We start from the raw sequence: 13,576 nt of genomic DNA on the forward strand, positions 1-13,576 counted from the left end.
TCAATTCTTCGTACAACGTGTATTTTTCCTGATTCACATATATTGAAAATCTCTTTCTTTAGCCATCACTAATTGCTTCTGATGTGGAGGCACAGATGTTTTGGTTACGGTGAATAATCTGTTGTTTCATAAGACTTATAGTGCAATTTTCTTCCTGTTGTTTGATTGCATAAAATAGTGTAACATAGTTTATCTGTTAAAACCATATATGAAAAAATGTAAGGTGTCAATTCCAAAGCTTCTTCCCAAGCTTCAACACATCAGATGAATAGAAATTGAAAGACAGGAAAGCAACATTAAGTACCGAAGAAGTTGGCGAGTCAAGGTCGTGAGAGCGACTTAACTACAGAACCGATATCTTTAGCACCAGCCCGTTTGTCGAAGAAAATGAAAGGCCGGACGTTGTTTAAAAACTAAAGAAATTTAATATAACTATATGTATAAAAAAATATAACAGCACAAATGACCTCTTTTGCTGGTATTTGACTGGAGAAAAGGGGGGGAGCGCAAAGGGGAAAAAAAATTCGTCCACAGCAGGGATCGAACCTGCGCGGGCGTAGCCCAACAGATTTCAAGTCTGTCTCCTTAACCACTCGGACATATCGACTTTGTCATTCTGTTCTTCATAACATGGTATCTATTGAAGAGGAAAATATCACGTAGCATGAAACTATCAACGCCGACTGCAACCCTGAGCCGACGAGAAACATTGCCGATTCCTTACGCGACTTCGCGTCGTTTAAATAGAAATGCTACAGTTGCAGCCACGTTGATGTTGATGTTAATGCTAATGTTCCCTTTAATGTTACGCATGCAGTTCTAATCCCTTCGCTGTTCTGCACGTTCATGTCAGGCACGATTTGCTCCAAAGCTTAATCTGCTATGTAATCTTTCTGGTACATAGGTAAGTGTCAACATACCCAGGCCGACAGCGGTCATCGTGGAAAAAGCAACCCCGGCCGTTAGAAATATGTATTATATAAATATGTACATATATTACCACTTGGCGCATATGGGTGGTAAGCTATCCGAGGACAAAGAACATGCATAAACATGCATACATTTCTTGACTGTGGCCGACAAATATTGTTAGTTCGTCGCAATCAAATCATCGTTTGGTGGCTAATTGAGAAAAGCACCTGCACCTGCACCTGCGCATCATCGACATCGACGTTGCCTTTAGCGTAACTAACCGGCATTGAGTAGATAACTGATGACCATATATGTAACCTCGTGTCGGAGTAGCTAGGATGTTGGACTTGCTGCATCCCTCAAAAGCATAAAAGGAAAAAAAAAAAGTAGGACATGCTGCACTCACGACACACGGATGGGACGCACCCTCCCACTGCTAGACTCTAGCTAGGATTTTAGACCGTTCAATTCCGCTTTTTTACGGTACGTTAGGTTAACTTGTTCCATCTATGGTTATATGCCCTTATTTTAATGCCTTTTCTTATTGTGAGAAGCATCAACCTAATACAAAAGTTTACCAGCTCGAACATAATAAAAATTACATCAAGATTTTGAGACCACCGAACGCACTACTGCCGTCAAGACGAGTCACCGACAAACCGTTGTGGCTGCTCCGTAATCGGAGCAGACTTGACCTTTTCGACGACAGCCGGAAAGTCTTCGTGGATGTGCCCCTAAGTACAAGCGCCCTGAAGCCATAGTGATCACCGTTAAACCCTTGCATATATTTGAAGCAACTAACACCAAATCTCGTCACATGACGAGAAACCCTAACCTCACCACCCCAAGGAGACCATATGAATCTACGACGGAGCTCCATCGGCTACGCCAACTCGAGAAGGATCCGAGCCTAGATGATAAACTCGAAGAAGAATCGTTGACATCCGCCGAGCGCCATACCTGCAAGGACTACAAAAACCTAACCTAGACTACTAACTGAAACGGAGGCACCAGGATTCCCCTCCCCGTCACTGGTCGCCGGAGCGGTAAGCTGAGGGGAGGCGAATCACGAGCTTGCTGGTGACGTCGGGAGAAAGAGCTTTATATGACTTGTCTTCCAATCATCTATTCTCTCGTAAGTACTACATGTGAAATGTAGAAATGATGCAACACACAATGACACAAACGGTTCATATATTGTCGAATTATTCAATGAACGGACGTATCACTGAGTACATATTAATTTCACAATTGTGGAAGCACAAAAAATAAAAAAACGAGGTGGAACCACAAACTTTCAACAAAACGTGGATCTCTCAATACATACGTTGTATCACCTTGATCGTAATAGTTATTTTAGTTACTCTTCCTGCAGTTCTTCCTGATCTCTCCATTGTTCCCTATGAGCGGCGAGATATCTCCCATCTTGATCATGCCTGCCACGAAGTCTGCGAAGAAAGCGCTCTGGCTGCTGGCATAGTACTGGACCAGGGGGTCAGTGGCCCCACCGTTGAAGAGCTCCTGGTCGGAGTGCAGGAGCCCCTTCTTGGCAACCAGGTTCTTGTAGTAGTTGTTCTCAAAGGCGATCGGGGTCTGGAGGTCCAGCGGTGCTAGGTTGTTGTCGCCGGAGCCGGAGTTAGGAGGGCACCCCGATTGGCGGGTCCCGGCGAAGCCGCTGTCGATGTCAGTCTCGTTGTAGATGTGTGCTCGGAAGTTCGTGCAGCGAGCTTGGCCTATGGTGTGAGATCCTGCGTAGGTACATCCATGTAATCAGAGAAAACAGAATTTGTGATGAGGGATACTTCAGTTTCCCCTTTTAAAATAAAGGGAACGTTTGGGCCCTTTTTCCCCAAAGGAACGTTTTGGCACTTTTACTCAATTATCACTTACTTTGCAACTAAGTGTGTATATTCTCTAAAAATAATGGAAGAAAGAAAAGGGAATTTGAGTCGGTGATGGAACAGAGTAGAAGGAATCATATGCATGTGTGGTTGTCATTAATTTATAATCAAGTTGGATATATGGGATGCCGGCTTTATTCTTCTCTTAAAATGGGCTCTCGCCCCGTTCTATAGATAAAGCACTAGCCGAGATATACCGCTAGCTTTATCTTTTCTTTAATAATATTAAGTGCAATGACACGTGAATATGTGATGGGAGGCATCTTTCAACTAAAGCCAGAGCCAGCCATTTCACTGAAAAAGTTAAGTGGCCTGGCTGCTAGAATACTGGCCTCAGATCTGTGACATGCAACATGCAATACAACTAAGAGGTTCTTCTAGAAACCCATGCCGGCAACCACATGCCAATGCCAGTTTTTTTCGTCGGCCTAAAAAGTAATGGAAACTACTTCTAATTGGTAGTACGAGTAATTACTTTCAAATTTCAATAATCACCGATGATTGAACTCGTCACCAGTAAATTAACAATGTCCAGGCTTTCAAGTCAAAACTTAGCTATCAGTTCGGCTGGCGATCATGCCTGCTACAGCTGTATCGTGCAGTGTAGCTAGCTAGCTAGTAAAGCTAGTAGAAGCAGAGTGTGAAACGGTTCATATTCTCCCACATGGGAATCGATTCTTGTCGCCATCCTTCTTGTTAATTACTGTACATCAGTGCTACATTCCCTCTCTTTATTTGACGAAAGATTAGGTACATACTCCCACTGCATTCTTAAGCACCAGTGATCATCCACCAGTCAATAAATTGACGAGTACTTGGGACTAGTTGGTTGTAATGCAATGGCAATAAAATAATTATTCTACGCAAAAATAATAACAATTATGTATTGCTTTGAGCGATGGGTGGAGGTACGCACCGGAGAGCGCGACCATGTCCTTCTGGGAGAGTCCCTGCGCCGCGAAGAGCGACGTGAGGTTGGCGAGCCCCGACGTCGGCGGGGGGATGTTGTTGTTGGCGCCGCTGAAGCTCGCCGTCGTCGAGTCCCTCCGCCCGACCTTCACTGCCCAGTTCGGCCCGCCCAGCTACACATGCATGCTCACAGTTTCAGCATGCATGTCGTTCGTTGCACGTATACAGTATAATCTAACGAACTAAAAAGTACGTTAACGTATGCATGGGGAGTCGGAGTAGGCAGGCTCCTATACGTACGGCGACGACGCTGTCCCTGGCGGCGATGGCGAGCACGTCGGCGCAGGAGACGACGCCCGGGCAGATATTCTCGACGGCCACCTTGATGGCGTCGATGACCTCGAACCCTCGCACCGACCCGTTGTTGGGCATCGCCGTCTTCTCCCCCTGGAAGCTCGGCGTGTCGTCGAGGAGCAGCGACCCGTCGCAGCCCTGGACGAAGCAGTCGTGGAAGAAGAGGCGGAGGATGGACGCGCCCATGCGCGGCTCCTTCGCCACGGCCGACTGCACCACCGACGCGACTGCGCCCAGCGCGCCCGGGCACGAGCTCGAGTAGAACCCCGTCGACAGCTGCGCCGACGCCCCGCCGGCCGCCATGACGACTAGCAGGACGAAGCACAGAGCACTAGCATTCATGCCAGCAGCCATGCTCTCGATCGCACCCGACTGTGTGTGCGTGTGCAGTGCAGACTATTGAGCGTGCGTGTGTTGCCTTGAGCTAGCTTGCTGGGGCGTGGGTATTTATAGCATATTTGCACAGATGAATTATTTGTGGTGGCAATGTGGTGCTTGAAAGAAAGAAAGGAAAAACATGATTAGATTGCAGCATCTTTTCCACCAACTCTCTGCTGGACTTTGAGTTGAAACTGAAGCACCGTTGTCTAGGGCACGTACGTACACTGCTTCAGGTTTTGGTGAGTGAGAACACTTGGACTTGAGCCTGTGAAAGCAAAAAAGGGCGACACGGCTAAGTAAAAGGGCGTCGTCGCCTTTTCTCGATCAGGCGACGATAAAGCTTAGCTACCATATGATGCTGACTGCTCATCATCTCTTATGTTAGTAGGAAAAAAGGATGGTATTCTCATCAGAAGGTGCTCTTAGTAGGAAAGTACTTTTCCATGAAGATGCCATATATAACACCTGAGATTATCAGATCAATGGTTTCTTTTACGGAAGATAGTTGGTGAATTATACATACTAGTATAAATTAAATTAAAGAATACATAATTTACTGTTCATGAGGGTCAGGCGCGTCGGGCGTGTGTCGCCGGTGGAGAAGGAGCTCGGCGTATGTCGCTGGGGTCGTGACGGAGCACGGTGCGACCGATGTTAGTGCGCCACGTCGGGTCCGTGGCGGTGCTACCGGCGTCGGTGCGCCGGATCGGGTCCGCGGACTGGGTTACGGCCGTGACAACGACAATAATGAGAGCTGCAACAACTCCGGCGACGGCAAGATCGTGGTTTAGGGGAAGTATGATAGAGTAAACCACGTTAGGCGTATGTATGTGTGCGTGTGCGTGTGTGGTGTGCGTGTGTGCGCCTCCAGTTTGTAGCCTGACGTGGTATGAGCCGAGTTGAATACTAGAGAGAAAAAGGCCTCGGCGTTCGTCGCCGGGGGAGGGCGTTTGTTGCCCGGCAAAATTTCGTCTCTTCGTGTTCTTGTTTGATCGTTCGTCGATCCTCAGTTCCAACAGGCGAGTCGGTCGGCTTTGGATTGCTGACTCATAGTGATGGCGAAGGCGATGACAATGTAGATGAAGTAGACAAACAGCGGTGAACAGTTGCGTAGGAGACGCTCCTCGAAAACCTAATCGCACATCTCCCGTACAGGATCTCGACAAACGGGTTTCGGAGGCATGCTCTTCCGTCAACCATGCACGCCGTGGACTGGGTGGGGTCGCCGGTGAAAACAACAGGGAGTGGAATGATGGTGGGCAGTGCACGTGGAGGCAGAGTAGATGTAATCTGTTCTTCGTAGCGGTTAGGGTTGGCCGGCACCTCCAATATATGGATGCGGGTGGAGAGACGTGAGTTGGACACACATCCGAGTTGGTAACATCCCATGATATGACGTCCCATATCGTGGCTCATCCGTTAAGGATTTCTCTGTTCCTGACTGGCAAAAAGTAAGTGTAACCGCACGAGTGACACAGGTCTGTGTTTAGCTACCATGTGATGTTGACTGCTCATCATCTTTTATATTAGTAAGGAAAAAGGATGATATTCTCAAGGAAGTACTTTTTCGTAAAGATGCCATAACACCTGAGGTTGATGTTTTTTCTTATGGAAGGCAGCAGGTGAATTACCTACTACAAATTAAATTAAAGAGTAGAGAATAATACTCCCTCCGTTTTAGTCTATTTGTTTACTCATTCATTTTAGTCCGTGCGTAATCTATATTGAAATATTCAAAATATCTTATATTTATGAACGGAGGAAGTATAATACATATAGTGTTACATGGTCGGTAGATCCATCATCCATATGATGCAATAGGAAGTTACCAGCCCCCTGCAACCAGCATATGAGTTTATGCCCCTTTGACTCTTCATAGCCCCCCGCAAAAAGAAGACTCTTCATAGCTCATTTTTTTAAATCTTCCTGCATCATATTATTATTATTATTATTATTATTATCATCATCATCATCATCATTTTCATTATCATTTGTATTACTACTATAAAACTATCTCAAGAGACATGTACTGCTTAAATTTAAGACTTTTTTCGAGCAAAATGTAGTAGATATTGTTAGGTCAAAGCTAGTAGTAGTATTTTTTTTTCTGAAACAAGGCAAAAGCATTGCCTTTTCATTAATTAAGCTAGGAGAAAGACATGTACAAGGCCCAAGCCGAAATCTCTAATGGACTAACTCTCCCGGAATGATGGCCCCTAAAGGCTCATTTGGTAACCAGGAATCCTACCGGGATCCCCCTCCTTTCCTTGGCTGAGGGCCAAATCGATCCGGGGGAGCGTACCTCCGCATTTGGTGACCCACAAAGGGGAGCGACCCTAGCACTTTCCACGTCCCTTCCCCGATCGAGATTTCCAGGCCTCCACGGGTCGTGGAGGAAATCCCCGTCTCGCTCGCTCCCGCGACTCACTAACGGCGATCGAGAGCGCCGCCGCCCGCTCCTTCCACCCTCGAGCGTTGCGGCCTTCCCCAATCCCCAGTTACCCCTGAGCCCCGAGAGCCAAAGGGCGATCTAGATTTTCCACGTTGGTTCAAGTTTGCACAAGCTAATTTCACCCGAGGCGCTTGCTCCCTGGGAATAGCTCCCCCGAAATCCAAATGAAGCCTAAGTGTTTCGTCCCGGCGATACACCACAACCTATCCCCCCTCTCTCTCTCTCTCTCTCTCTTGATGTTATCAAATACAAATCGTAGGCAAAGATGCAAATTTGTGAAAACTCTAGCATTCCTCTCGTTCCAAATCTCGGAAGGCACAATGATAAGAAGTGAAACGAAGGCCTTGTTTGGTCTTGTATTGGGGTTGACTGTTTAGGCATATAGTCACCCACCCACTAGGAACCTATGCAAATCAAATCATGTGAGCATTATTCCGCACACACGTGAATTTTGCCTTCAATATTAGGAAATCATTAAAGGGAGATATGGAGAAGGTTCCTAACCTCTAAAGCGATCAGCAGTCCAATTAAAATGTGCTGCACTCATGCATGCTTAATTGCTTGGTAAAGTTGGTCTTTTTGGAGTGGCCAAAAAAGGTCATTGCTTAGTATGTTTTTTCTCTCTCTTAGTATGTCTAATTGCTTGAAATGATGGAATCATTTGAGAGGTGTCCGATTCTCCTTTTGCCTTGTTACACACATGTGTATCAGCTTATTGAAAGATATTTCTTCATTTGAGGTCATCTCCGGGATGAAAATACTCGCGCCTTATCTCAGACAAGTTATTAGGCGATTAGCGTCGTGTTTTGGCTCCGAATATTGCATACTACTGTATCGTGGATTGTGTGATCCAAAAAGTATAATTGTTCATCTCGGTGGGGCGCACAACTTTCATGTAGTGCACATTTTCATTTGAAGTCATCTTCAGAGCGATTTTGTGCAAACGGAAAACTGATGTCAACGGACAGAGTCCAACTCGTCAGAGACGAGGCGCAAGCTTTGGCGTCATGGAGGTACAACGAGGTTAGGGGGGTGAAATGCTAGACTTAATCTCGTCGCACCCGCAGGTTTATTTAGCATAATTCCCAGTAGAATAAACCGGCTGTGCAGCGTGAGCCGGCTCATGTCTGAAGTGGAACGAGTGGCGTTCGGATGGCGGCGCCGCGTAGCTCGCACAGTTTCCTGCATCTCTCTTTTCAGCTGTAACCGCAAGATAAACAGAGAAGAAACAGAAAATATGCAGCAGTTGTACGCAGCAAAAAAATTCCCTGTGTTCTACTGTTCATCGTCTAGCTTTCGCAACGGCACACTGCCCACCTGCTGCTGCTGCTGCTGCGTGTTAGTGGCCGTGGTTTCCGGTGGCCAGCTGCACGCTTGTAGTCTTGGTTCCGGGCAAGTTCAGAGCATCATGGTAACGTGCATGTTCAGAGCAGGTCCCAGTTCAGAAATTCAGAAGAGTTGCGAGATGGGGCAAAATTTCATGTTTTGACCCTTTTCTGAAAGTTAGTCGAGATTTAACCCTAGTTTGTAAAAAAGAAAAAAGATCTGACCCTTTTGCTACAGTCGGGGTCGATGACGGTAGGGTAACACAGCCTACTGTCACAGTCTCCGATGGTAAGACTTAACAACACCGTCACTTTCGTCTGAAATAAAAAATACCCTACCGCCAACAACCTTGGCAGTAGGCTATGTTACCTTACCATCAAAGTGCTTGGCGGTAGCCATTGTTTTTGAAACATTAAAAAGGGGTTGCATGCATCTCCTTCTATTCTTCTCTCACAACGCACTAGGCTTAACTAGCATGTATGTATCCATCATCCATCTGCAAAAGTGCATCCTTCTGTGTGTTTTTGTCCTTTTGTTTTTATTATTATTGTTGTGTAGCATGCATGTATGTAGTGACCCGTCCATTTATCCTACTGTGCACATACAAAAATTAGAAAAGTAGCTAGCTGTGACATGGGATGTGGCTGCATGTCTACCGCCAAGCCCTTTGACGATAGGGTTGCACAACCTACCGCCAGGCGCTCTGGCGGTAGGGTATTTTTCACGTTAAATAGTTGTAACGGCGCAGTTAAGTCCTACCGTCAAGACCCCTGGCGATAGGTGGTTATACCTTACCGCTAGACAGTACGATGATAGAAAAAAGAGTCAGATCTCAAAAAATTTACAAACTAGAATCAAATTTCGACTAACTTTCAGAAAATGATCAAAACACCGAATTTTGCCGTGGGAGTGCAATGCTCACTGGCCTACTGCCTGCATGACCAGATGGATTAGGAACTTCTTTCTCGGTGCAAGACGATGTAGCTATTTTCTACCGTAATTGCGCGCAATTCCCATGTCAAGGTGGAAACTGAATTTAAGCCGAAATGCAGGCAAAGCTTAAGTGGTTTGCCTACCTTACCCACTTGATGAAAGGGAATGAACTTCATGTCGCCCCTTTCCTTATATATTCGATAATCGAGTTTGCTATCTTTGTGGGAGGTTCATACTTGACTGACGTGCACTGTGTTCTGAAGTGCAATGTAAATTTTGGAATCACACAGCATGCTCTATGTACAACTGTGTTCGTCTGAACTGATTTGAAAAACAAGACGGATACCTGGCAAATCGGAGACTTGAAACATTACTGAATAATCTTGCAACTACTTGATTGACCATGCATTAGGCACCAATATCTGGTACAGCATAATACAAGATTGACCATGCATGAAGCACCAATATCTAGTACAGTAAGAGATCAGCATACCTAGCCTGCTCCACCAAAAAATGCAGCAACTGTTCCTGCGAAAACTAGCCGTGTACGGGCACGAATAACAGGAAAACAAGCAGGTTCCTCCTCTGCATTGACAAAGTTTTTGGTAAATCACCAAGGACACCATCCCACCTCTGGCTCTCAACACGATCCACATAAAGCACGAGATTCCTGCAATACTTGATGCATTACTCAAAGCCAGCATATCTGCATCACACTTCAGAGACCTTAGACCATCTCTGATTGTCATCTTTGGATGGCACCAATACACTCGGATATTGGGTATCTGAAACCGGAAATTCAATTTCGCTCCCGGGCCCAAAAATAACTTTTCGAATGTGAAAAAAATCAAGACACAAATTTTATGTAATCTTAGTCACATCCAAATACTACCTGTAAATTTTGAGACAAAAAGGTTAAGCATTTTGGCCTGTGCAAAAATAAATAAACAATTGAAGACCAAATGTCATCCTAATTTTTTTTCACCAACGAAACACTGCTGCTCTATTTCACATGAAAGTTTTCAAGCATGCTTGCGACACTAACATAAACATCTACAAAAAGTTTCAGAATTTTTTTTTGTTTTCATTTTTTTAATTTACTGTTCATCCGGGAGCATATGCTCTTGGGACCTCTTAAAATTGCATCCTCAAATTTAAGAGTACCCCCGGCTCTGCGGCGAGCGGCGGTGCGGGCATTGGTCCCGATGCCCGTGGCCGCGCGGGGGGCTGGAGCTCGGTGGATGTGGGCGGCGCGTCGTGGCTGCTTTGGCTGCCGGCGGCTCTAGATCTGGCGCCTCCCCTCTCTCCCTTGCTTGGCGTGCGTTCCCTCCTGGCCTGGCCATGCTTCCCTGGGTTACCGGTTCTCGGGCAGGGGGTGCTGGTGGTGGTGGGGAGCTATGGTTGGGAGAAATCCCTGGCCGACCATGGCCGGCCACAACAGCGACGCCCGAGGGTGCTGTTTCCCTCCCTGGAGGCGTAGGTTTGGTCTGGCTTCCCCCACTCCCCCTCCCATCGGTCTTTGGGAAGAAAGCCCTAACTCTGTTGGGCGGTGGCGCCGTTCTCTTCTTGAAGACGCCACTTTGGGATCCTTGTGGGCAGTGGGCGCTTTTGGGTGGTAGGTGGCGGCGGTGCCGAGGCCCTCTTCGTCCTAGTGTGAAGCTTCCCCTCCTTTGGTGGCTGGATGTGTGCTGCGGCGATGTTCTGCTCAAGTAGAGTCTCCGATGGCTCGGCGGGGATGTGCTAGCCCTCTCTATGTGACCATTTTTCGGCGACATCCATCCCATCCTGTGACGGTGCGGCGCCTTTGATCTAGGCGAGAAGGTAGTGACCTTCTTCGAGGATGGTGTGGTAGATGTGTCGTGCCGGGGACTGTAGGTGCTTGGCGATGACATGACCCATTGGTGTCGGGCGCTCTCTCCTTCGAGCTGGCGTGTTCATGTTCCTGATGTAGCATTCACAGAGGAGGACCTCGACATCTTCGGCTCCTGTATCCACTGAGTATCTTCGTTGTTCGTAGCGTTTGAGGCTTAGTTTGATGATGTCCAATGTCTTTGTGTCTTATCGCATTGTACTTCTTTCTCTTTGCCCGTGGGCATGCTTGTAATCCTGGCCGGTTGATGGCTTTGTTAATTAAAAGTCGGGTTAGGCTCAAGCCCCATCTCTGGCTTGGTCGATGCCTTTTATCTATAAAAAAGAGTAGTAAACAGAAACCTATCTTCTAAAACAATTAAACCATTTTATCATGGCACGAATGGTACAACCTCGACCTCCTCGTACATCACCGGCTGACGGAGGGGCCAATCTATGACGAGTTCGTGAGCGAGTAGGTAGTGGCGTCCATGATCGCAGAGGACCCAAACTTCGTCGATCGGCAGCGGGCGCACTACGAGGCCGCGCTGGCTACAATGCGGTCGTGGCGGAGGCGGGGTAGGCGATTGTGGACGGGAATGTGGCTGCCTGCACCGGCAGCTCCGCATCGTTCACGCGGCCCGCACGGTTCGTGCCGAGCCGCAACGACCACACGAGGCCGACATGTCCACGTCGATCATGGACCTCGCCTTAACCGGCGACATCAACATAGTAGACTCTGATGAGGATGAGTAGGACATGGGACACAGATGCCCGTGTCCCATGTGGGCCAATGATAGAGGAGGTGTCCCACCGTCGGCAACCCGCAGCTTCACTTCCAGGAGCTCATGGCCGTTGAGCTCGCCGGACATGGGGAAGAATAGAACATGGATTACAGACGCCTCCACGGCCTAAACTAGGTTTTGCTATATTGAAATGTCATGTTGAAATATGTCGAAAATATAATGAATTTGATCCGATTTAAATAAAAATCATTTGGTTAGCATGAAATTTGTTCGGTTCGTTCAAATTTCGTTTAAAATGTGTCCGGCATTTGATAGATAGAGTTGAATGGTTGGCTTTCGTATTCGTGCCCATGGACGGATATACAATGTCCGTTTTAGAGGATAGCAGATGCTCTTATAAACTAAGGTTGCTACAGTTGTACGTGTGTTCCATCATTGTTACACTGTTTGCAGCGCATCGAATGGGTTACAGTGTCGTTTAGGCATGCTGTTGGCAGGTCGGGCCGTCGGGAGGTACATCGTATGGGCTTTGATGTGCTCTGCTCATGGGTCTGGGTATTCAAAACAGCGACAACGTTTACTTTTTTGAAATTTTCGACAACCTTTATTCAGTCATTGATGCACATGTGCTCGACCTAGTCTGTCAAAAGCGCATGAGCGCAAAGCAATGAATAGCGTATCCCAAGCTGCCTGCTCTATGGCGTTGAGGTTACGAACGAACGTTATGTTGATCTAGCTGTTGCTCAAGACATCTCGGACGAGAATGTTGGGATTGGAGGCAATCACGAACAGGCTCGACCGTGAGAGAACAACCTAGCTAACCAAAACTTTGGGTCCGCCCCGTCACCTACGTCAAAGCGAGCACCAAGGAGGAAAAAATATCCATGTATTTTCGGAGCCCGTCTCAGAATTGTCAACCTAAACCCGAGGATATGAAAAATGAAGAACTTGAGAAGTAGTATCAAACTGCTCTTATATTATGAGACGGAGGTAGTATTTGGTTGTGATGCTCACCAGACGCTTCCTCCTATTCTTTGTTTCTCTCTTTGCAATGAAAGCCTTGTTAGAGCATGTACACTTGGCAAATCCGGTCCCGGGCACTTGGCCAATCTGCGGACAGCGCCTGCCAGCTCCTCATATTTTGTGCTCAGTATTCACATATCTTAAATCCGAACTCTCAAATCCATAGAAATCCATGCACGTCCATCATACACATCAATGTCGCACTTAAATAACAAATGTTGGTACCGGAAGTACATAGGTCTGACATAAAATTTATTTTAAGTGCACAACTCAAACATTAGCTCTTTCATTTTCATTGGGTCCACATATGCTCTTGTGAGCTTGAAGTAGTTATCGTGTGCCTTCACTGCCTTCACGATACGCAAAAACAATGGTTTTCACATGTGAAAACGGCGATGAAACCATGGATCATCCAGGAAAGTTGGGTTTGGAGCAAAGCAGTCCTTCTGCAGAAGCCGTGCTCCAGACACGCTATCCCGATTGATCACTCTTCTCCCTTTTTGATTGAGTCCTTAAAGTTGAGAATATGTTTCACCTGCCGGTCCATTTTCTCTTCATGCTCATGAGCATGATCATGTCCACTTCTTCATCTAAATCTAGAATCATTTGATCAAGCTACGTCGTTCCATACTCCTTGTCCGACGAAGCATCATAATTCATCGATTTTCCTAATAAAATCTCAAAAAATCAGGTCGGACAATGTGCCAAACACATTGAGCGCAAGGTGGAGCCAGAGAGTTGCTGGACGTACCGCAGTGGCGTCTGGGTCAACGACGACGTCCCCGGAGACG

General features: G+C 46.8%; 1 protein-coding gene and 1 non-coding gene across 2 annotated transcripts; both read right to left on the reverse strand.

Annotated features, from left to right (window-relative positions):
• Window positions 1-525: 525 nt before the first annotated feature.
• Window positions 526-607, reverse strand: TRNAS-UGA (transfer RNA serine (anticodon UGA)). Its single transcript has one exon. It is a non-coding gene; the product is annotated as a tRNA-Ser (tRNA).
• A 1,482-nt stretch (window positions 608-2,089) lies between these two features.
• On the reverse strand, window positions 2,090-4,501 carry LOC123103175 (peroxidase 4). Its single transcript, XM_044524674.1, has 3 exons — window positions 4,023-4,501; window positions 3,730-3,895; window positions 2,090-2,660 (listed from the first exon to the last, which is right to left on the reverse strand). The coding sequence occupies exons 1-3, from the start codon at window positions 4,428-4,430 to the stop codon at window positions 2,269-2,271; spliced, it is 966 nt and encodes a 321-aa protein (XP_044380609.1). The 5' UTR covers window positions 4,431-4,501; the 3' UTR covers window positions 2,090-2,268.
• Window positions 4,502-13,576: the final 9,075 nt, after the last annotated feature.

Source organism: Triticum aestivum, chromosome 5A (assembly GCF_018294505.1).
Source record: "Triticum aestivum cultivar Chinese Spring chromosome 5A, IWGSC CS RefSeq v2.1, whole genome shotgun sequence".
Classification (NCBI taxonomy): domain Eukaryota; kingdom Viridiplantae; phylum Streptophyta; class Magnoliopsida; order Poales; family Poaceae; genus Triticum; species Triticum aestivum.